The following is a 25,271-nucleotide window of genomic DNA, read 5'->3' on the forward strand; positions in this document are numbered from 1 at the left end:
GAGAAAAACAAAAAGAATACTGTACACCAAAGAATTGTCTTGTAGAGAGCACCCTTTGTAATTTGGTTTGGTAAAAACTGAATAGAAATGTCTAGGACCAAAAGGCAATGGATCGTTTGGCAGATATCTTGTACATGGATGGACAAACAGTGTTGTCCATCCAGTGGTTGAAACATAACCACCTTGACTGTACATAATTGTTTGTTGCCACGAAATAAGCTTATTTTTAATCATAAATAAAGTTTGGTGTTTATATCAACAAACTCACATTAAGATTTATCTCTTGGGATAAAATTCCTTGACCTGCAGCTGGTTTTAAGAACTTGATTAAAGTACCACGATCTAGAATAGAAAAACATGATCACCATATTCTAGTTAAATTGCCAACAAATTATTCCATGGTCTCTCAATAGCACAATCCGTTCAAGACATACATACATAATAAGATCTCTATGTACATACATCAAAATAAACAATGGCTCATATTAATTAATATTAACCTTCCACACTGCAAGCAAACGTGTTGAGCTGATTAATGGGAGCACATCCTGATTAAGTTTCCCTGGAAGACCAACTTCAGGAATGTACTGTTCCAAGTTAATCAACACCTGTGTGATTAATAGAGTTGACTCCGCCAGGTTACATGAACAATAACACCATTCTCACCTGTGCCAATGTAAAACATGTCTTGTCCAGAATCATTCACATCTTCTTTGACTACCAACTGCAAGAAGCGAACGTCTTTCTGTGTAAGTAGTGGATTGTCTGAATCACGTTCCAGTGTTGGCGGACTAGGAGCTTCTCGATATTCTGCTAAATTTGGCACAGGTTGGTAAATGAGTGAGTAAGATCTAATGTTTACATAGTTTGATTCTGGCTGCACATCTGAACACTAAACAGCAATTTAATAAAATGTATAGTATTAAAAAAGCAAAAGTTCTGTAGATAAATATAGTCTTAAAAGAACACTCTGGGTTTAAAATTGAATTAAAAGAAAAGAAAAACTCCAATTTAGTTCTACAATTTGGTTCAATCTGATTCTACAGTCTGGTTTTAATAGTCAAGTTCAACACTATGGTTTAATCTGGTTGGCTCTACAAGAATTTTACCTATTTTCCAGATGGCTGTGATTTTATTTTGGAGAAATTTTAATAATTTATATAAATGTCTAAAATATGATTAAACTTACTTATTATTCAATATTTTGCCTGGGTAATGACTCCAAAATATTTCCTATATATCTAACATTAATAACAGTATTTGTCTAATACTTACACTTCCTGGCCTTGGTGTTGGGGGATTTGTGGGCTTCAGCCACAGAGAGTTTGGCGTCTCCTGTCCTTTCAAATCACCTTCATTCATTAAAAGTTCAATCTCATCCATGTTGTAAGTGCATAGAGCAGAGCCAGGCTGACCATATCTACAATACAAATTAACAATTAATTAAAAAATAACGTGTGCCTATTACAAAGTTGATTGATTGGTAGTGCGGTAAGGTATTTTAGTCCATAGTCAAAACAATACTGACTCATTCCATCTGAAATACAATATAAATTGTAAGACATGTAATTGTTGTTTATTTATTTATATAAATCATTAGTAAATAACTTACTCTTGTGTAGTAAACACAGCGTAAATGGTGTTATTCATTGAAGGAGACTGATAAATATCCTCTGCAAAAAATATAAAACTCACTCATTGTAAATTAGATAGTAACTAAAAGAATTATCTTGGCTTGTACAATCAAATCTTTTTTTTTGTCCTGTGTGAGTGATGAATATTATTATATACATATAAGTACATTTGTGACAATTAAAGTAAATGTTTTAAAGTAGTAGAAGTATAGGTATATTTACATAATAAGATGCTTGAATTTAGTATTAACCATATTTGTTTAAAATTTTAGATACGATGTTAATTAAAATGTAAAAATGAAAAATGGCGGTAAAATACATGAATAAAATTTTCTTGTTAAACTATCTTATTTGTGTTTGAGTAGAGGCTATAAACTCATGGGAGGAAAATGTAGTATCCTCCCTTTTCACTAAGATAAAATGGATGAAATAAAAAAAGAGGAATGCAAAAGTTTGAAAGTTAGATATTTAGAATGATAGCATGCAATGATATATTTAATGAAAACCGTAAGGTTAGAGTCCATACACTGTGCAAGTCCAAGATGCAATTTTGGCTCTGTGCGTATGTGAGACGCTTCATACCCGATGTCATCTTAGTACAACTACTACTTACAATTTGTATTTACGGTATAAAATATTGCAAATATAGAAAAATATATACATTGAACAAATACAAATACATACAGATTATATTGACATGCCATCAATTATATTGCATCACCAAACACATTAAATGATTCATGAATCACATTATTTTTGATTCCTGATTTTGTTTCTTTACTTTTCTTATTACTAAACACGATTTATAAATGCAAAAAGTAAATATTGAAGTAAGTTCATTTACTGTTTTCGTTTCCGTTCCTTTAACAATATTACGCCATGTTATATCAATCTTTTCTACAAAACAGTTCGAGATCAAAAACTTTAATACAATCCATATGGGTTTAATCTTATTACATGAAAATGACAAATGTTTTTCATTTTCAATTTCACTATTACATCTTTCACATATGTCATTTATAGAAAGATTCCAAATTTTTAGCTTACTTTTACACGCAAGAATACGATGTAGTAGTTTGAAATTTGAATTGCGCAACTTTTGTGATATGTTGCATAGAAAACACCTTGTTATACCAAACGGTATCCCATTCAAAAGTGTAAATTTTGAAATTCTATCTCCCAATTTTTTGTGTTGATATTAAATTTTCCACAAATAAATTATAAAGTAGTTTTGCATTAAGTTGTTTTGTATGAAGCCAAAAGTAATCGGTGTTTGTTTGATTATTTCCATGTTCACTATTCAAAATAATTTCCTTCCATGATTGTGGTATGGCATTCATTAGCCCTATATATTCAATTAATCCATTTTGTTTCTGTGATAGTAATGGTAACACTTCATTCATTGGTAATAATATATTCTCCTTAATTATGTCATTCATTGTCTGCCTGCATCAAGCCAAACTTTGAAATAGATTGACTTTCCAATTAACTGTATACATTTTCCTATACAGTAATGTAACCTTTTTGATCAGCATGTATACTATAGTTGATATTACTTTTTGTAATCTGATTGATAGAACATGAGCTAATATCTTATAATCTTCATTAATGAGTGTGATAGGTCGCCAGTTTTCTAACTTCTCTCTTTGTCCACTTTTGAAAGGTAAATGAATTATACCTCTCCTTTGTGAATTGGAAAGTATATTGTTGTTTCTGTACTATTTCAATCAGTATATTTATTTCTCAATTTCATCTTAAGTAAGCAATTATATACGCTGAATTGTTCACGGTCAGGATTTGTATTTTAGCATTAATTCTTATATTGCACATAAAAAGGCTTTCTGTGTGCTGTTCAATCCAAAAGATTTTAAATGTGTTTATAGCCACAACATTGGAATTGTTACATTTTTGTTAAATAACCTTGTTTCCCCTTAATCTCAATTCAAAAAATATTCTTTTTGCTTAAAATTGTTGGCTTTATAATTTCAATGACAATTTAAAATCTTGGAGACAATGCAGAAAATTGAAAGAGAAATATGGGTGGGTGAATCTCAGGAGCTCTTATAATGTTGTCTATTCTACTACAGGCTGTGTAATTCTCTATGACATTCCAACATTCAAAAGGAAATAAGAGCAATAGTATCTTACGTAAATGATCGTAGTAGAATGGGTAGGTGCCTTGCAAAGAGCAAATGAGTCGTGCTTTAATGTACGTAGTCCACATGCCATCTAAGCTACTTCCATCTACACCTCCGATATCATTCTATAAAAACAAATTTTAAAAAGATTTTTTTTAAAGTTTACAATCTTATGGATTTAATGGTTTGCATAGTGAATAACACACTAGCAAAGTTTGTAGTACACCATCTGTTTAAAAAAAAGAAATTTTTATGACATGATATATGATATGGTTGAGAATGCAACGTTTCAATTGTTATACTACAACCATGGAGGTATTATACCTCCATGCTACAACCATCTACAACATATATTTCCCCTCATGCCACGGGAAAGTGTCCACTTAAAGTGGAGCTCCACTCAAACTTTCTCAGCTTATATTATGTTTAAGCATGCTTAAATGAAAGTGATTACATAACAAAAAATATGGCAATATTTTGCAAAAACTCATTTTTAAAAAGTCGGTCAGAAAATAGTGTTTTTTAATACATTACACTTTTTCATTAACTTAGGGGACTGGGTTATTAGTTTACAATATGTCGCAAAATATGTTACACTTTGCGAAGGACACCCGTTGTGAACATGTTTTTGTAATTTCTCCCCTTTGGTAAATCATAGTGTCGAAAAATATTTATTATTATATTATTGATGTAATAGTGTGTATTTTTTATTTGTAAATTTACTTTTATTTTTCTTTTAGTTAATTTTACATTTCATTTTTTTAATAAATTTAGGTTTTCTGACTGAGTCATTATCTCACATTCATTTGGCTTAAGTAATTAGGTGATCATTTAGAATAAAATGATCACCTATTGTTATTGTATGAAATCTTTATTGGTTATCCGCAAGGTATTGCGGAACCCTTGTTATTGTCATGTTTCTTTTTTTTTTCATCTTTATTCTTCTTTCTTTCCACGATTTTTGTGCACAGCCTATCTCAAAAACTTGTAAGATATCATTTTGTAACTTTACCAGAATTTTACCCTTTATCTAAGACGTCATAATAAGGTTTTCGTTAGCGCCAGAGTTGCGCAGCGTAAGTTACGCGCGATTTTATGAATTTCAATGATTGGTCATAGATTATAAACCAAAAGTCATTTTGTATTGACACTTGGTGAAAATTTAAGTCATATCAATGGCAAACTCTATGGATTAAAAATGGCATGTTTTACAAGAGGTTATGCGCGCACGCGCATTTAAAGTTTCAAAATGTCAAAGATTCCCACGTGCGCGCACATTTTTAGAGACGGGTTGGTGAATTTTGTCCAAGATGGGGAAATTTCTGTCCAGAATGGGGAAATATTTTGTCCAGAATAAGAACAAAAGCGATAGGTGGCGCTATAATCGTGTCCAAGATGGGGAAGCTGTCCAATATAGAGAAAACCGATTTGTCCAAAATGGGGAAATTTCTGTCCAAGATGGGGAAGTGGTGGCGCTATATCGTGTCCAAAATGGGGAAATTTCTGTCCAAGATGGGGAAGTGGTGGCGCTATATCGTGTCCAAAATGGGGAAATTTCTGTCCAGGATGGGGAAGTGGTGGCGCTATATCGTGTCCAAAATGGGGACATTTCTGTCCAGGATGGGGAAATGCTGTGTCTGAAATAGAAGCTGTCCAATATAGAGAAATCCGATTTGTCCAAAATGGGGAAATTTTGTCTAAAATAGAGAAATTTTTTAGCAGAAAAATATAATTTTGACAAATTTCTCCAGAATAGAGAAGTGCTGTGTCCAAATTAGAGAAACTACAGTATCCAAGGCCTAATAAATTCGATTTTTCCGAATTGTATAAAAGAGAAACTGTCAAATATGTGCCCAAAATGACTTACCATTACAAGGATTATGAACTTGGTATTTATAACTATATAATATATAGAAATATAGAGAAATCCGATTTGTCCAAAATGAAGAAATTTCTGTCCAGAATGGGGAAATGCTGGGTCTGAAATAGAAGCTGTCCAATATAGAGAAATCCGATTTGTCCAACATGGGGAAATTTCTGTCCAGGATGGGGAATTGCTGTGTCCAAAATAAGGAAACTGTCCAATATAGATAAATCCGATTTGTCCAAAATGGGGAAATTTCTGTCCAGGATGGAGAAGTGCTGTGTCCAAAATAGAGCTGTCCAATATAGAGAAATCCGATTTGTCCAAAATGGGGAAATTTTGTCTAAAATAGAGAAATTTTTTAGCAGAAAAATATAATTTTGACAAATTTCTCCAGAATAGAGAAGTGCTGTGTCCAAATTAGAGAAACTACAGTATCCAAGGCCTAATAAATTCGATTTTTCCGAATTGTATAAAAGAGAAACTGTCAAATATGTGCCCAAAATGACTTACCATTACAAGGATTATGAACTTGGTATTTATAACTATAATGATTCATTTTGTATTGGATTTTGATGTTTGCCTATGGCTTAGGTCAGGCGTGGATCATCACATAGCTACTGGTAGCATTGTTAAGCAGATATGCGAAACATCGGGCATAGAAATTGATCAAACATTGGTGTTAAATGCTTATTTAGCATTTGAAGCTCAATCAAATATCAATGAAGATATGCATTGCAATATATGTGGTTACCATCCCACAATAATGATCATGGATGTGAACAGAAAGGTTCATTTTAGGACAGCTTTGTCTGAACTTGGCAAGCCTCATGAATGTAAAGAAAAAGTAGATTGCATAGAATTTTATGAACGAGTTAGTTTGCATATACTATCTAGAGGCCTCGTAAATCCTTTTCCAATAACGGCTGGTCTGAACGAATGGTCTCCGTTTATCGGTGAGCATACAAGAAAAGACAATTTAATTTACAACACAGAATTCAGGAAAGTTTCAGAAGACGGTAACTTGACTGCTGACTGCAGACATATGAGTGAGGAGAGACTTTTTGAAATGCTCCACCAATCTACTGTGAAGGAAGTCAAGAAAATAGCTAAAACTATCAATCTTGCATCAAAAGAAAGTAAGTTGGACATTATTTGTAGTATAAGGAAGGCTTTAGCCAAGAACTATTATAATTTCAATAAAATAATGAAGAAAATCTGGGGGTGTTCCGGGGGAATATTAACATCACATTGTCCCCATGGAGTAGTCTACGGAATTAAGTTTGTCCTACGAGCAGAATCGCCTCGAGATTACACAGACATAATCATGTCAATGAAACATAAGCCAAATATAATAATTGTGGACATGACACACGTTGTTGCAAACTTTGGTAACAATTTGCATTATGATGGTCAAACAGAACCAATGTTCTTTCCATTCGAAGGAAGAGAAGCTGATTCTACAGAGGAGAATATTTGGTGTGCAAAAGTTAACACTTTATTAATAGACATGCCATGGCTTAATGGGCTTCGTGCGACGTCGCAAACCGGGCATGTAACTGGACAAAGCAGCACGTACGCGCTTTTCGACCGATTTCATGAGGCTAACACAAATAGTGAAACTGAAATTTTTTTTTAAATTAATTTTGTACCACAATTGAAGTCTAAAACAAATACACAAGTTGCAGAACAATTTTATTCCTAATTAAATAAGTCCAAGCATTTTTTAAATGAAATGTCAATAGCGAATCATTTATTTATGGTAAAATCCTTAGTACACCGTCGAAATAATAAATTAAATGGAAACCACATTAAGTACATTAACAAGTCGTTCGGTCTGAAAACAACCAAAGATAGTCTTGGAAGACTGATTATTACAACGCCTAAGTCAAGTGTTGTAGCACAAACGACTGATGAACCCAATGACTGGTGGCTGGAGGAATACCAACTAAGATTACACCATAAAAAGCTTGTAGAAGAGAGACATAATGAGGTAGATAATAGGATTATAAATGCCGCCAACATAATTCTAAAGAGAAACTATCCAGAAACATGTGGATTACAAGACACCATCTATCAACAGCAAATGCACAATTTTGTCAAGACTACACAATATGTTCAGTTTATAAACCTAAGAAACTCGCACTGGATTACAATATCAGACAAGCATTGGTACTTCAATTGCATAAGAATAAAATTGGTTCCTTATCAATAATAAATATTAATAGTGAAAATGCTGCAGATTCGACGAGTGAATTGCTTAATACTATGGCTCATGAAATGATCCATATGAAAATTTTTCTTGATGGAATTAGAGATGATCGGCAGCAAGTTTTCATGAAAATGGAAAGAACATCAGTAGCCATAATAAATCAGCACAGCAATTCACCCCTGGTAAATTTAAAGGAATACACATTGACAGAATAGTTGCTCACTAATAACATTTGTATAGACACAAAGATTTTGAGAGAAATTTAACCAAAAAAACAAATCTAATTGAGCATAAACCTTACAGAAAATGCGAAGCACTGGCTGTTAATCATATTTTAATATCAACATAATTATTAGCCCTAAACTATGCCTATTTGGAGTAGGAAATAACGCATTTAAAGCACTAATTAATACTACTGTATGTTACAAATATACAAACACTCGTATACTATTGTAAAATGAGAAAAATTAGGCCAAATATTGCACGATTTGTCAATGATATCACTTTGTTTATAGCTGAAAATTAATGATTCGGCGTGTACGTTTGATTTTAAATCATTGAGTTACTATAATAACTCAAGGATTCCATCATGTGGTCGAAATTCCATGTGGAATTACTGCATGTGACGGTAGATTAATACCCGCGGCCTGTGGTAAAAAAAAACAAAAACAAATAAAGAAAAAATAAAAAGGATAAAAAGAAGGAAAAGAAGTGACAACATGTATTAAATATATTAATAAATATTCTGTACTCTTACTGATGTGGTATAATAATGGCGGTGTCGGTACTACTTTTTTTTTGTGATTTTTATGGTTGGAATTTTATATAATACACTGTAGTTTTTAACGTTAGATAAATGTATAGATTCAGTAAACATTTACTTCAGAAGTAAATTGGAACCACATCCCTCACTAAATGTTTATTATACTTAAAATTAGCTGATAACGGTGTTAATTAATTAATTAATAGAACACCTTTCCACTTCAAATGTACTTGTAAAGTGTTAACATACTAGTACTGTTATTATTATGTACATTTTGTAATGTTTTCAGATTAGAAGTGTGAACTTAATTAAAGTTTTTAAAACAAAAAAAAGTTTCTTATGTTGTTTTAATGTTTTGCCTTCTCTATATTGTGCAGCTTCCCTATTTTGGACACAGCACTTCTCCATTCTGGACAGAAATTTCTCCATTTTGGACAAATCGGATTTCTCTATATTAGACAGCTTCCCCATCTTGGACACAGCACTTCCCCATTCTGGACAGAAATTTTCCCATTCTGGACAAATCGGATTTCTCTATATTGGACAGCTTCCCTATTTTTGACACAGCATTTCCCCATCCTAGACAGAAATTTCCCCATTTTGGACACGATATAGCGCCACCACTTCCCCATCCTGGACAGAAATTTCCCCATTTTGGACACGATATAGCACCACCACTTCCCCATTCTGGACAGAAATTTCCCCATTTTGGACAAATCGGATTTCTCTATATTGGACAGCTTCCCCATCTTGGACACGATTATAGCGCCACCTATCGCTTTTGTCCTTATTCTGGACAAAATATTTCCCCATTCTGGACAGAAATTTCCCCATCTTGGACAAAATTCACCACACCTATTGCATTTTTACGCTAAAAACAGCCTTTTCTAGTAATTTTACCAATTTTTAAACAATTTCGACTTAAAATTACGTCATACAAGCACGTCGAATTGGACAATTTGCGTGCATTTTTGAAAAAAACAAATTATGCCTTTTTTTAAACAGTCATAGATTCTAAACTATGTGGTGAACTTTTTTTTAATTACGTATTCTGGAAGTTGATGAGTTGTAGATATCGGATCATGAATCAATATGGCTAACCGGACATTGTGACATCATCATATTGCCACTCGAATATAAAACATAAGATTTTTGTCTCTTTCGTCATAGCTCATCACATTTAATAGAGCGCATCTCCACTTATCCGTATTTCATTTTCCCCCATATTTTGATATTGTCTAGGTCAATCAATTATCTTTCGCATGATTTACCATTTTTAAAATTTTGATGACGTCATCATGCTCAAAAGCGTGAATAACTTTGGTCACTTATTTTCATCATTCCAATAAATTTCAATATGTTATAGCTCCTCAGAATGAAAAGTGATACTCATGATTAAAACGTTTTTTTGAAGCTGTTGAAGTGTAAATACGAATTCATGTACAAATTATGGCCATCGAATGGTGTGACGTCATCATATGGTCAGTTGAATTATAAAAGTTGTATTTTCATATTTTGCGTCATAGTTCATGACATTTAAAATAGCGCGCATCCATATTCTACATATCCAAATTTCTTCAACACGTTGATATGTTGTTGCTCAGATAATTTCCTTCCAAAATTGCTATCTACGTATTTCATTTTGATGACGTCATCATGTTAAAAATTGGATTCAAAGATGGGTATCGTAATTTTATCTATGCTACACTGTATATAACATATACAGTGTATTGAACATTTTGTGCACATCCCCAATTAGTGAGTAGTGCTAGGTTAGACTAGGTTTAATTTAAATATTTTTTTTGTGGTATAATTGTATTCCTTTTTTAAATTATTATTAATAAATTAAAGTTCTTTAATTTTAGTTTTGTATTTAGTGTATTGCTTTTCTGCTGTGTGACGTAGCTCTGTACCGGCTGAGTGGTTAACCGTAAACCGAAAGGTGTCAGATGAAAACGGTAACGTTTGAAAAAAAATGTCAATAGTATTAATAATACTATTAACATTTTTTTAAACTTAATCAGTATTATTTTTTAAGTACAGTAAATGTTTATCTCATGATTTTATAATAATTTAAATTAGAAATCTTTTAAAAATGTTTTTTGAAAAGATTGGCATGCCACTGTTTTAAAGTTTTGAAAATGTTGAAATAATTTAATAGTTAAACAAGTAGACACGCCATTGCATATTTTTTAATCACAGAGTTAATTACGAAAGTGGATACCAGTTCAATGAGGTTCATGTAATAAGTAAAGGAATATGATGCATGATGGTTTTTGCATTCCGCCACTCTGTTGTGAGCATTTTTTTAGGATAATAATAAATTAAATAGATAATATGCCGTTATAAATCAATCTACCGGGCCTACAGTAGGCCTATGTACATTATAGATGTGAGAATAATCATGGATGGATAATAAAGGGGGACACGATTCTCAAAGAGGTATATCTGCAATATTTAAACATTTAGATTTACGAATGTTGTATGTATATGAGACACTGAGTTGTACTTGCATAATTATTTACGTTAAAATGATTATATAAATGAAGAAATAAAAGATATTCGAACTTACACGCAAGTTATATACATCGTTTAAAAAAAAATGTGCAGGAGGCCTATAGACGTTTCAGAACGTATGTTTATTAGACGTCATCTTTACCTGGCCATGGACAACGATCATACATGTTTTGTCCGTTATTTGACACACTAATATGACATGTGCATGTTTTTAAACAGGGGAATCCCCATCAGAAAAATAATGTTACTGTTAGAGGAAACAGCTGCACGGTCATAGAAGGCACAGCTCCGATATGGTTTATTTCAGTAACTCGCCTTTTAACCATCCGCATATATGATCATTTTATTAAAAACTATTTTAAACATTAGAAAAAAAACGTGTGATTTGCCTCAACAATAATTATTATACACCTAATAATATCCTACATAACAGATATCATCAAAAGTATAGCTCTAGTGGCGCGCCATACAAAATGCCAGAAGAGTTGATTTTATCGTAACCGATTTCAGCGCGACAGATTTCAGTGCGACCGATATCATCATAAACCAACCAAAACCCCACTATGCCTTAATGTCGTTTTTTATTAATTCGGAAGTTCGAGAGACCATGTCCGAGTAGATATATTATTTGTAGTTCGCGGTGATAGAATTGCGAAAAACGCATGCTAAGAGGAGTGAACACCTGCTACATTAATTTTAAGCTATGCTAGCTACTGTAGCTTGCATGAATTCATATGCCTATGTATTCATAGGTTCGAAAAGACTTGGTCATTTTCCCCCATTTATCCCTCCTGGATTTTCTCGCACATGATCCTCTGCAAAACAAGACTGATATTGCTCAGAATAGTTAAGTGATATGGAAGCTTAGGCCTGAGTGAAGAGCAATTATTCAGGCACCCTACCATGGGTAGGACGACTGATCAAAATTCACTGCTATAAGGCTATTCAGCTTAGCTAGGCCAAGCAGCATCGGCTGTACATACCTACAGTAAACTCTAGTTAGGCCTAGCTTTATAGCCACGTCTTTCTCAGATCTCGTTTGACATTTTAGTAATAAATTCTTATAATCACATTACTCCACTGTGAAAACATGATAGGGTCACATTCAGAATGTTTTAATATACTTTACGTGCAGCTACAGCAGCAGTGTGATAGTGGAAAATGTCACGTGGTCATACTCCCTAGCATAATAAAAAAAAAACCAGTTGCACCCTAACAGGGGAAAGTGTTTATTTACACCCTAATGGCGGAAAGTGTCTATTTACACTCTAATGGGGGAAAGTGTCTATTTACACAAAATTGCGGCAAGTATACTTAATAAAAATCTGGAAAAATTACATTAAAAAAAACATTTTAATATTTTTTTTTTGTGAAGAAATAATTTTTTTAGGATTATTCAAATTGCTCTTTTGCATGTAAAAGAATAGGAAATTACAAGGAATCCCCCCAAATCGTGAAAAGGCGTGACTTTAAAGAAAATTGTACATGTTGAAAACAATTTCTTTTACATATGAAGTATGAGGGATGATATTTTAAATAACAGTTGATTTTGGGGTGGAGCTCAAGCATTTATAGTAAAAACAATGAAGGCTCTTAATATCAGACAAGGAAAAAGTAGAAAATGTGTTGGAGAAACCCACTTTTTACCTAGTAGAACCTTTAGAACACCCCTATTTCCTTGACATGAACAAGAGGAAATATATGTTTTTAACACCTTGAAACATCTATTTATAAAGGGATCACTTTTTTAGTTCTTGACTGTGTACTGTATGTAAAAAGAAGACCTAGTAGTAAGCCAATAAAATTGTACATTATTAGAAAGCTTTTCCCCCACATAAAAATAACCCTGAGTGATGGGAAGGTAGCTCAAAACATTGGGAACCTCCTATGATTGTCAGGGAGATAGTAGATGTATACTTACTTTACAGACAGCAGCCACTCTAGCATACACTGCATCTCCTTCATTCTCAAATTCTTGAGCATGTTCTCGAAAGAAGAAATACACACGATCTCCATACTCAATTGGTTTTCCAACAAATTGTGGTGCTAAAAAAGTCAAGTTGAATGAATTTATTTAATCAATTGTTGTTGGTTGACATCAAAATTTCCACACAAAAAAAAGTTAGTTCATTGTGCACATGCAAGGGTATTGTATTGTATGTCCTCGCTCACCTCAACACAGGTTTGATGGTTTCTAGGAACAGACGACGACCGATGACACCTGTTGGTCTTCGGTTGTAGCACTTAGTGCATAACTTATTTGTTAAATTTACAGTAAATTTCAAGTACTACCTGTATTTAACTTACCATCTAACCATTTCTCGTATGACTTGTCAATTATAACTTTTGTTTTATCATCCAAGTCTGAAATGTTGGATCTTCGAATCATTGGAATGGTCTCAGCACTGTTGTGCGTTGTCGCTGTGTACAATCTCTTTTCATCTATGATTATAACAAAATAAACAAATATTGTTTATAAGTTATCAAATTGTATACTGTATTTAGCAACTGAATATCATGTAATTTACTTGGTTATAATAATCTTATGTTCTACTCATATCATAGGAAAAAATGTCATGAAGTTGACGATAATAATTTGAACTAGATTTGTCGTCACTTTGACAATTTAGTTATCTGCAAAAATCCTATATTTTATATTCTGGTGGCCATACGATGACGTCATAACATGCGAGAGGTAACAATTTTACATGAATTCATATCTACATATCTTATCTACTTGCATTATAATTTAAACAAATTTGGGGTCATGATTGATCACGGGGAGCTATAATAGATTAAAAATAGGCATGATTTTGACAATACTTTTAAAATTTTTAACTAAATTGTCTAATAATTCAATTTGCTTGTATGATGTCATTGAAAATGATCTACCTTTTTTTTTCAATTACCAAAAAAAGCTGGAAAATATAATTCAAGTGAAAAAACTTTTGAAAAAGTTTGTGCGCGTGGGAATTTTTTACATGCGCAAAATGCCATGATTGATCCCGTAGAAAGTTAATTAAAAATTAATTTTGCGCATTTTATGTGTCTTGTATCATTATCTATTATTATTATCGTATTATTATGTATCTATTTAATCATTGAAATTCATAAAATCGTGCACAAGTCATGTTGTGCAGCTCTGACATTTTTCAAAAATAGGAGGTGCACAACGTCACGTAAATGTCGATTGAACCAATATTCATAAGAATTTGTAGAAAAAATACAAAAAAAGCATGTCTTATGAAAACTAGGTGTAGTTATTACACAAGTGTCAATGGGAAAAAAACCCACAAGAGAGGAGCCCTTGATCAATGTTAGGACCAATCAAGGTGCTTTAAACAGTACTGGCTTTGTTTGTATCAAACCTATTAGTGGCGGTAATTATCGCTGTTGGTTTTGATTAATAATTTGATAAAATAATTCCAATAATTAATGTTATATACCTGTACTGTACTCTTGCTGGGAATCATATCCATTGAAATTTGTGAATATGTTATATGTGAATTTATATAGTATAGTTTGGTTTATAAATTATTGTTATTCATTTTTTTGTATATATTTCGATTTAAACTAATATCATCGGTGTATATTGTAGAAAGCTGAGAAACCAGATACTGAGACCACAGGAATTAACTTGACTAAATTTAGGGATCACCTGGGGATGTTACATTTCAGTAATGGCTTGAAGATTTTGAGACATATTTACGCATTATAATTTAGATGGGGATGTAAAATATGATGCCCTAGTAAGTCATTTGGGGGGATTGGCTACAGAGGAGGTACATTACCAAATGTCCATATTGGGCAAAAGGTAAAAATGGACATTTAAGTATTACAAACTACCTTTTCTTCAGGTGAATGCGTACTGGCTTTGTATTCTTGTAATATTCTTATCTTTTCAGCCACATTTGAAGAACATTTGAATCGTCTAGATAAGGTGTTTAGTAGGTTAGCAAAGTATGGGTTAATGGTGAATGAGCGGGCTCTCAGCGGGATGATAACCAGATTCTTCTTTTGGTTCTTATATTCAGAGTTCTAAAGCTATAGTTTACACTGATAACAATCCTTTGGAGCGATTTAAGGTGGGTTGCCCAGCTTGCAATATTTAATATAGAAATAAAGTATAAATCGGGTTTAAACAATAAGTGTGCGGATACTTTAAGTAGATATCCGTCTGAAAAAGCGAGTGTAAATAAGGAAGCGTTGGAGTATGTTGCTTGTTGCTTGTGGGTACATGTTCATACTGCTATTATTTATCACAATTCGGATAATTCTATCTCATTGGCAAAGTCCCTTTCGGAAACTAAGTCTATATTTCTTCTGTTCTACCAAGTTATACATTTCAGCAACTTACAGGTATGCAGCAGAAAGATGACGAGCTATGTGAAGTTTGGAAACTATGGAAGGCTGGATGGTGTAGAGAAAAGGATGGACATCCAGAAACAGAGTTTGTATCTTGTTGGTTGTGCGAGAGGTCTAATTACGGTGATTTTAATGGTGTCTTGTATTCAATTTGTGTTCAACTTAAATTGAATTATGTCATGATAAGTGGGCTCATTGTGATTGGCTGGGGATGAATAATGAAGACTTTACAGTTCTTTTCTCTACTGTTAAACCACCACCTCGACACTTATTAGCCTTTCGTCCTCAAGAGATTTTGGCATTTCTTAAAGTTATGAAGATGTTCTGGTTTATATGACCGATGTTTTTTGTAAATTTTCTTTGTCTGTTCCATGTAAAAATCAGGCAGCAATCAATGTTTTAAGGGATTCATGGTTTGTACATTATGGTGTTCCTGTTCCGATCAAGGGACAGAAAAAAAAATGTGATGTAAGAAAGAAGTAAGAGTTAAGAAAGAATATGAAAGGTACGTAAGAAGTGAGAGTTAAGAAAGAAAATGTGAGGTAAGAAAGAAGTGAGAGTTAAAAAAGAAAATGTGAGGTAAGAAAGAAGTGAGAGTTAAAAAAGAAAATGTGAGATAAGAAAGAAGTGAGAGTTAAGAAAGAAAATGTGAGGTAAGAAAGAAGTAAGAGTTAAGAAAGAATATAAAAAGTACGGAAGAAGTGAGAGTTAAGAAAGAAAATGTGAGGTACGGAAGAAGTGAGAGTTAGGAAAGAAAATGTGAGGTAAGAAAGAAGTGAGAGTTAAGAAAGAAAATGTGAGGTATGGAAGAAGTGAGAGTTAAGAAAGAAAATGTGAGGTAAGAAAGAAGTGAGAGTTAAGAAAGAAAATATGAGGTAAGAAAGAAGTGAGAGTTAAGAAAGAAATTAATAGAGTAAACAAATTCTCCTTCTATTGCCGTATCCATTCAATTATATAACTAATTACAGAAACCCTATCTCATATAATTACACACAATATACATTTACCTGAGTGTGGTATATTGACAAGTATAGATGATATATTTTGATTTGGATTGAATGCTCCAATCTCTTTACCACTGTATAATCCAAGGACAGGATTCTCACCATTGTTATCAACTACACATGTATCATTTAACTTGGGATTTCTTGGATCTCTTTCGAAATTCTTAAATAAAAAACCATAGATAAATAATGAATTAAGCGCTCGGAAACTGAGCATAATACTTGACATGAATAAGGAGAGTAACAGAAGGCATGATAATTTCGGCTCATATTGAAGATAAAGATAACCCTAGTAAATGCAGTTTTAGACAATGCGAGCACCCTCTATTTATATAGGTTAAGGTTCAGGAGTTGAAATGTAAATGAGACAGTTACTGACAACAACTGATTTGAAAAGATTTAGAAATGCAAGGAGGTAAACAATATAGTTTAAAACTTAGAAATAATAATATATATATAACGAAGTTTCTTGCACATCTACAGTTAGAGGTCAATCTTCTAACAGTATTTACGGAATACTCTGTATTATGTTATATACAGTGTAGCAAAGATGAAATTAGAGTGGAATCAGCTATCTCCGATCCTGTTTCTATAGATTTTGGTGTCCCCAAGGTTCCACCCTGGGGCCTATTTTGTTCTTAATTTACATGCGCCCTCTTGGTGATATTATTCACAAACATGCAATCAAGTATCACATTTACGCTGATGATACTCTGTATACTTCTTTCAATCTAGAGAATACCACTGAGTCAATCCGCATCCTAGAGGCATGTATTGATGATGTACATTCGTGGCTGTCTTCCAACATTCTTCCTTTTTTTATTTGTTTTCAAATCCATTCATCATTTGTCCCCAGCGTATATTTCAGAGTTAATCAAGTTTCGCTCGGCGACCTGTACACATTCCCTCCGGTCAACTTAACCACTCTTGACTATCCATGGTGTAGATTGAAGTCATATGGGGAGCGATCTTTCGTGGTCGCTGCTCCAAAATTGTGGAACTCTTTGCCTTTGGTGATTCGTGAGTCTCCCTCCGTTTCAATCTTCAAAGCTCACTTGAAGACTCACTTGTTTCGTTCTGTGTGAATTCATTATTTTTTCATATACCTTTTATTCATTTTATTGTTTGTTAGGCAGGATAGTCAGATGCTCACATCACTATGACACTTGTGAATAAATAGCTAGCTTGTCTTGACAAGTTAGTGAAACAGTGTGGTGATGTGAGATTCCGCTTTCTGTTGTCTTGGTCAATTTATTCGGTTTTTTAGGCTATTTCGTGGTTTATTTTACATCAACATTTTCACACTTGTGCTAAACAGCGCATAGAGACTATTTGTATTTTGCGCTATATAAATTTAAAACCATTAAACCATTTGAGTACTAAAGTGAAAAAAATTCAATTTTTTAAAATTCGAGTGGCCATATGGTGACGTCAGAACATCCAGTAGGTACAAATTTTACATCAATTGATATCTACAACTCATCAGCTTCTATAATACATTTTAAAAAATTGGGGTAACCAATCCTGAGGAGCTATAACTGATTAAAAATAGGTATATTTTTGCACAAATTGGCATTAAATTACCTATTCTTTAGCGCACGATTATTAAAGTTTAACAAAAAAAAAGATCCTGACAATAACAAGGCGGGGGGTGTTATCCACCAAGTGCGGATAACCAATTAAATCATTAAAACAGGATTACCTAAATGTCATAACAAAAATAAATATATTATTTTCTTACCTCTGTGATATAGTAGCAAAGAGGTGTCCGAGCATTTGTGCCACAAACAAAATATTTTCCTTTAGGATCATCTGATAATTCTATGATTGTTCTGATGTAGTTTTGACAGTAATACTGAAAGAAAAAATGTTTTGGGTTGTGAATTTGTTTTTTCATAGATTTTTAATGTTTTATATTTAGATTTTAACTACTGTAGTGTAGTTTGCAATTTTACATTTTCAACTATTTCGCAACCTTTTATTTTCGCGATTTGGGTTTCTTGTGTAATTTGTTGAAATATATTTAGTTTCTCAGCGATGAACGTCAAAACAACAATTGAATAGCATCAGTAAAATTACAGAATACGTGATTGTAAATTTAGGGAGATAGATAAATAAATGTTTTGGACAGTGGGTGACGCATATGTTTAATAGGCTCTTAGATAGTGAACACCCCCATAATTATGTACTCTACCAAAGAGAATTCATGAGAGGGACATGCACGTTGAACTCTGTCAATCAGTCAGCAGTTTAAAACTACAGCTACTTACGGACTTAAAATTATGGTTGTGGTAGTCAAAATTAGATGATGCACGCAGACACTAACGAAATTATAAAATATATATATTTTTTCATGGTGTATTATTTGATATTTTGTTGTTTTTTGTGTGAGCGCTTTGTTTTTAATTATACTCAGAAATAGTTACTCAGAAATAGTGAGTGTTACTATTGGTGAGGTAATACAAAATCATGGATAAAGAAAACCTAATTGTAAAATAATTACCAACATTACACTGTCAAAATTCCATATACAATGTTGGTGTGACCAATAAATATATAAATGATGACACCTACAATAGACAATAGATTTATAAACACAGTCATGGATATTAAAGAAAATTAGAAAATATCCTATAAAAAATAAAAATAAAAACTCAAACTTAAAGTTCAGAGACCTGACACAACTAAAAAACGCAATTATACTTAGGCCTACTTACTTCTTTTGTTGTAGCCTTTGCCTGTTCACATGTAATATGACCCGAAGGAAGGTCACAAACTCTGAAATCTAACGAATTCTAAAGAAAACATGATATAATAAACTTTATTATATTTTATATACATATATACATTTTATATACACACATTAGGCATAGAACATTAATTTCAAACCGCCAGATGATATACTGAAATTTAATTAATTTGAAAAGATAAGATGAAGAAATCTGTGAGACACTGATTTCCTCATCTTATCTTTTCAAATACATATATACATTTTATTTTCAGTTTTAAAATAAAATATGCAGGTAGTAGTAGGTTTTGTTTAAAAAAAACATATTTAAAATTTAATTTGAAATTGCATGAGTGCTGCCGGTTCAGAAGGGGGAACTGTCAATATAGCCTACAAAGATCATAAAATCAACATAGGTGGTGGAAGGTTTTGATGGTAAAAATAAATTTTAAGCAATACTTACAATCTCTGAAAGGTTAAAGTTCAACTGAATGAGTTTATTTTTACATCCAACTAATATCTTATCTTCTGATCGAACAAGTGTCCTGAAGTTAAAACAATCTTCACTAAACACTTTATCTGAAATAATACAGAGTGGAAATTAGGTGAAAAATCGATAAAAGAAGTAAATAGTTATAAATATTTAGGGGTCTATATTTCCTCAAACATGAGTGAACATTCACATTATGAACATGTTATCCAAAAGGGCAACCGGCTTATAGCTTATATCAAAGGTATCATAGCTAACCTTGATGACTTTAACCGGGTGTACTATGGAAACATACTGTGGAAAACCATTGCAATTCCTTCAATAAATTATGCTTGTAGCATTTGGTATAATAATTCCAAGAAGGATAACGAAGACCTAGAGAAAGTGCAATTGCAAATGGCCCGCTTTCTTCTCAAAGCTCCACGGTATACTCCAAAAGAGGCACTTTATGGTGACCTTGGGTGGGTTCCATTATCCAAGTTACACAAACTGTCCAGAGTTAAATTATTTAATCGTTTTATAACTATGGATGACCACAGGTGGCCTAATATTGTACTTAATTCTATGCTACAATTGAAATGTGACTTTGATCGTTTAAAATATAAATTTCTTAGTAGTTGTGTTGACGTATTTGAAAAATGTACAGATATAGGCTTTTACAACAATGTTTTTGATAATGATAGTTTAACTCTTGTTCCTTTCTCAGCCAGCAATGTCGAGCGATGTGTGTCAGAATCATATAAATCAGAGTGGTCAAATAATATAATGCAAAAAACCTCATTAAATTTATACTCAAAATTGAAACCTTTCCCTAATTCAGAAAAATATTTACATGATAAAACACATTTTTATGAGACAAGTCTGAAATTTAAATTAAGATCCAACACTCTACCTTTAGATTGTAAAACTTATAAATGGTCCAATGATGTGTCCGGTCTTTGTACTTTATGTGGGAATGGTGAAATTGAAGACATTAAACATTTTTTATTAAACTGTAAAGCATTTGATAATATTAGAATGAAAGAATTATCCATTCTACAAAATAATCTTGTGCTCTGTAATGATTATGACACATGGAATCGTTACACAACAGCCAGTGATGATGATAAATTACAGTATATTTTAGGTGGAGATTCTATCGCGATTTGTAAAGAATCTGAGACCTTTTTTGATTTGTTTTGTAAACAATACACAAGAGCTGCATGGGAGAAACGGTCAGAACTTAAATCTCCCAATATATAGATTGTTTTTCTTTTGTATTGTTGCTTTTATATATGATTTGTAAATATTATACACCTGTGATAACAACTATAGGTCTTCAGTACCTGATGTTGAAACACAATGGTTTGTAATGTAAACTCTTTTCTATATATTTTATGTTTATTTTTATATACCTTTTTAAATTATCAACTCAAACCTATGATACTGTAGGACAATTTAATACAGTACCTGTATTACCATGTTGATAATTATTTTTCCTTTTATATTTTTGCAAATAGTTTAAGAACCTGTATCCGTCATATTAAGTATTGTTTTGATGTATTACTATTATGTTAATTTGGATGCACCACTTCTGTGTGTGCCACCGATGCAAAGGTGTCATTTCCTAATAAATTATTTATTATTATTTTATTTAATACAGATCTAATTTTGTTTAATATGGGGAGACAGGGCTTAAACAACTGATAAAACTGTGTAAATTGGATACACACATAGGTGGTCCATGCAGACCATGTGATCTAATGTAACATAACAATTAAAATGCCAACCAATGTGGAACATAATAGTCAACTGGGTTTATTATACCTTCTTAGGAAAAGGGATAATGAAAGTTCCTAAGTGATATCAACTAACATCTGTCCAGCAAAATTATAATTGTAAATGCACGATTTACATAATTTCCAAATTCATAATCTGTTGTTTCTTGCTGGTCATGATTTAGATGTAATATGCCAATGATAACACAGTATTTCCTTATAGCCACACCCATTTACAATCAATCAAAAGTACACATACTACTATATTAATAATATTAAGTCATCATAACATATTGTATATTTCATAAATAATAATAAACACCCACCTAACATTACAATTAAGATAAATAAATTAATGTTAAGCCATCCAAGGTTATTAATTACAGAGTGTATATAATACAGTACTTTATGTGTACTGGAAACAATTCCTACCTATTGCCTTGTTGTTGTCAATAGAGTTTAATACTACTTTCAAATCTCCTAGTGGATATTGCACATATACAGGGGGTCAACACATGCATTTTGTATGATGTTGATGCAATTTAGCACAATACTTATAATTAGTGATTGAATTGAATCCAGACATCCAATACAGTTTCACCATCAAATTACCCTCGCTAATTAAATAGGGCTGCTTAAAAGTCTTTGGACAAAGTATTGGTGGAGGTGTATCATTTGTTATCATTAAAATAAAAGAATATTATTGTTGATGTGAGCTTCATTATGAAGAATTTATCTGGTGTGAAGGTCTGTGAATATGTTTCCAACAAATAAACAATACATACCAACTATTTGACTGTCTCTGATCTTTAGGCTGGCTTCAGCAGGAGTGTATGATTGTGCTGACAAAAAATGAACATTCGTGGCAGCAAAAATGACAATTGCAATGCACAGCGTCATGATGCAATTAAACCTTCAAGTAATTCTGCTGATTCTAGAAAAAAAAAGAATACTTAATACTTTATATTACAAGATTCAAGCTACTAAAAACTCTAAGATAATGTTACTGCTTAAGAAGCTCCCTTGAAGTAACTTAATAATATATTAGACTGGTTTTGATCAGATTTTAAGGACTTATTCTATCGAAGCAGTGCCTGTAAAATTATCTGTTCTGGGGACAAACAGTAGAAATTGTACTGGAAAATTCACACTTTAAACAAAGGTTGAAAAAAGGGCAAAGATACTGTAGGCAGCTTCATTAAAAAGTCTTGTTGTATTCACTTTATACCAGGCCCAGATTTCGGGTCCGGCTCGATCATCGTTATCATTTAAATTTATTTTCAACTTTAACGATTTGAAAATTTAAGGCAACTAGTCATAACGTTTCATCGACGGGAACACAGGCTTTAGGCGCAAAAAAAAAAAACAGTTCCGTATAGTCAAAATGGTCTATAAAACCCACTATATTCAGATAATTATATGACAAGAATTGACTGGCCAAAACACCTCAGATGCTATCTCCAGGCGTCTAGAAAACATTTTTTCCGGGGGAGCATGCCCTGACCCCACTAGACTTATTTTCTCATATCGGCCCCCTCTTTATCAAAATCCTAGATCCGCCCCTGTATACACCATTACCTAAAACAGCGTTCTGCAAACTTTTTATTTCCAGCCTAAAATATGATTCCCAAGACCAATGTGCGGCCCAGCAACCCAGCTGAACCACATAATGAAGTTAATATAAATGAGTCTGTCACCTTAAGATAAAAGGTAAGAATATTTTAGGATTATGGACCTCTAGGAAATTGCATTCTACATTAATTTTTTTGGGTTTTTTTTTAGTGTAAAATTGCACTGATCCATTGACCAATCAAGAAAAAATTCAGCGCAGCACGGGGTTCACCTTTATAACGAACTAAAGGTTTTACACATGTACAATTATCATAATATATAATAATAATAATATCCTGGATTTATATGCCTAATGTTGTAAGCGCTGAACATTATTACCAATGCCATGCCATGCCTCATTTATATTTTTTACGATTTATTTACAAAGTGTGTTTACTCATTTTGCGATGCACCTGTGTCGTCACAAATCACAGGGGTGTCTCGAAAACAGAGACCTCGAAAACAGAGACCAGAGACCCAGGGTCTCTGTTTTCGAGAAAATCTCGAAAACAGAGACCCCCCCCTATATTACGTAATATTGAGACGTTTTAGTGGGGGTCTCTGTTTTCGAGATTTTCTTGAAAACAGAGACCCCCACTAAAACGTCTCAATATTAAGTCAATATTACGTTATATAGGGGGTCTCTGTTTTCGAGAAAAACTCGAAAACAGAGACCCCCACTAAAATGTCTCAATATTACGTCAATATTACGTTATATAGGGGGTCCCCACTAAAACGTCTCAAAATCACAGAATGACGTATCAGTAATAAACGGTAACTGATATGCCTATCAAAGAACATGCCGCAACGATAAGAAGAGATTGATGAATTCTTGAACGCGTGTGAAAAGACTGTCATTTTGGAATACAAGGTCGACGTCCTAGAAGTAATATGTATAAATGCATGCTGTGCCTTTTAGAAGCTAAAAAGCGGGAGATTATTTCAAAAGCTGACACTAGTTTCGTAACATTTATTTACAAGCATAAAAGATAATAACGTACAATGCAATAACAAAATGATATGAGGTCAGACTTTGAGGCAGACTGGAGGATGAAGACAAATATATTGTGTTGGGCGAGCCTTAAAAAAGAAATGAATTAAAAAAAATAAATAAATTGATAAATAAATAAACATAAATTCACGGTTTTTGCGATAAAAGTTGGGTTTTAATAATTTATGACCAAGCTCGTTGGTGGGTATTTGCAACACTCTTAATAAACAGGGATTATATTAGGGGGTCTCGGGAAATCTCGAAAAAATAGACCCCCAATATAATGAGACGTTTTAGTGGGGGTCTATGTTTCGAGTTTTTCTCGAAAACAGAGACCCCTTATATAACGTAATATTGACTTAATATTGAGACGTTTTAGTGGGGGTCTCTGTTTTCGAGAAAAACTCGAAAACAGAGACCCCCCTATATAATGTATATTGAGACGTTTTAGTGGGGGTCTCTGTTTTTGAGAAAAACTCGAAAACAGAGACCCCCTATATAACGTAATATTAAAACGTTTTAGTGGGGTCTTTGTTTTCACAGCAATTTACGGCGACGGCTGTACGGCGGCGATATCCTTAATCTTGCGATGGTTCTGAAATCATATGTACATCTCTAATACGTTGTTAAAATATGGTCCTCGGTCAAGTTGTCCTTTAAATTTTCTTGTCAGGGACCTATTACTAGGCTACCTAGTACTACTCTAGTAGTAGTAGTAGTAGTGGTAGTAGGCCTAGGAGAGGGGTGCTGGTCAACCCGTACCCAAACCAACCCGTACCCATGCCAACTCGTACCCAACTTGGCTAACCCGTACCCAAATAATTGGTCAACTCGTACCCACTTTGGCTAACCCGTACCCAAACCAACCCGTACCCATGCCAACTCGTACCTAAATATTTGGCTTACTCGTACCCAAGTATTTGGCTTACTCGTACCCATTATTTGGCTTACTCGTACCCATTATTTGGCTTACCCGTACCCATTTTTGGCTTACTCGTACCCATTATTTGGCCTACTCGTACCCAATTTGAATAATTACTTGTAATGATTTGATCGGCGCAAAACTAGTGGTATGCTTTTGCCATATGAATATTTCTATATTTAAATTGTTTTTTTATTTTACAGGTCTCGGTGAAATGTGTGCTAATAAAAAAATTAATGACCATTGATTTGATTGTAGACTTCGTTTAATTAGGC

The 25,271-nt window shown here is 33.0% G+C and overlaps 2 protein-coding genes across 3 annotated transcripts in view; both read right to left on the bottom strand.

Moving 5' to 3' along the window:
- LOC144853991 (ankyrin repeat and SOCS box protein 7-like) overlaps nucleotides 1–25,271 on the bottom strand; it is a 67,033-nt gene that overhangs the window by 30,162 nt on the left and 11,600 nt on the right. The window lies entirely within an intron of this gene.
- The window catches only part of LOC144853987 (semaphorin-2A-like), a 35,322-nt gene that overhangs the window by 7,382 nt on the left and 2,669 nt on the right, over nucleotides 1–25,271 (bottom strand). Inside the window, exons 2-13 of one of the 2 annotated variants that reach the window (XM_078711868.1) lie at nucleotides 22,258–22,406; nucleotides 19,689–19,804; nucleotides 19,215–19,292; nucleotides 18,239–18,352; nucleotides 16,501–16,660; nucleotides 13,436–13,570; nucleotides 13,050–13,174; nucleotides 3,783–3,897; nucleotides 1,613–1,673; nucleotides 1,276–1,420; nucleotides 667–892; nucleotides 269–342 (exon numbers count right to left, since the gene is read on the bottom strand). In XM_078711868.1, the coding sequence (XP_078567994.1) occupies nucleotides 269–342; nucleotides 667–892; nucleotides 1,276–1,420; nucleotides 1,613–1,673; nucleotides 3,783–3,897; nucleotides 13,050–13,174; nucleotides 13,436–13,570; nucleotides 16,501–16,660; nucleotides 18,239–18,352; nucleotides 19,215–19,292; nucleotides 19,689–19,804; nucleotides 22,258–22,372 (1,464 nt within the window). In that variant the 5' untranslated portion in view covers nucleotides 22,373–22,406. The remainder of the gene's footprint in view (nucleotides 1–268; nucleotides 343–666; nucleotides 893–1,275; nucleotides 1,421–1,612; nucleotides 1,674–3,782; nucleotides 3,898–13,049; nucleotides 13,175–13,435; nucleotides 13,571–16,500; nucleotides 16,661–18,238; nucleotides 18,353–19,214; nucleotides 19,293–19,688; nucleotides 19,805–22,257; nucleotides 22,407–25,271) is intronic. The other variant, XM_078711869.1, reaches the window with a different exon arrangement.

The sequence above is a fragment of the Antedon bifida genome, chromosome 10, assembly GCF_963402885.1.
Source record: "Antedon bifida chromosome 10, ecAntBifi1.1, whole genome shotgun sequence".
In the NCBI taxonomy this organism is placed as follows: domain Eukaryota; kingdom Metazoa; phylum Echinodermata; class Crinoidea; order Comatulida; family Antedonidae; genus Antedon; species Antedon bifida.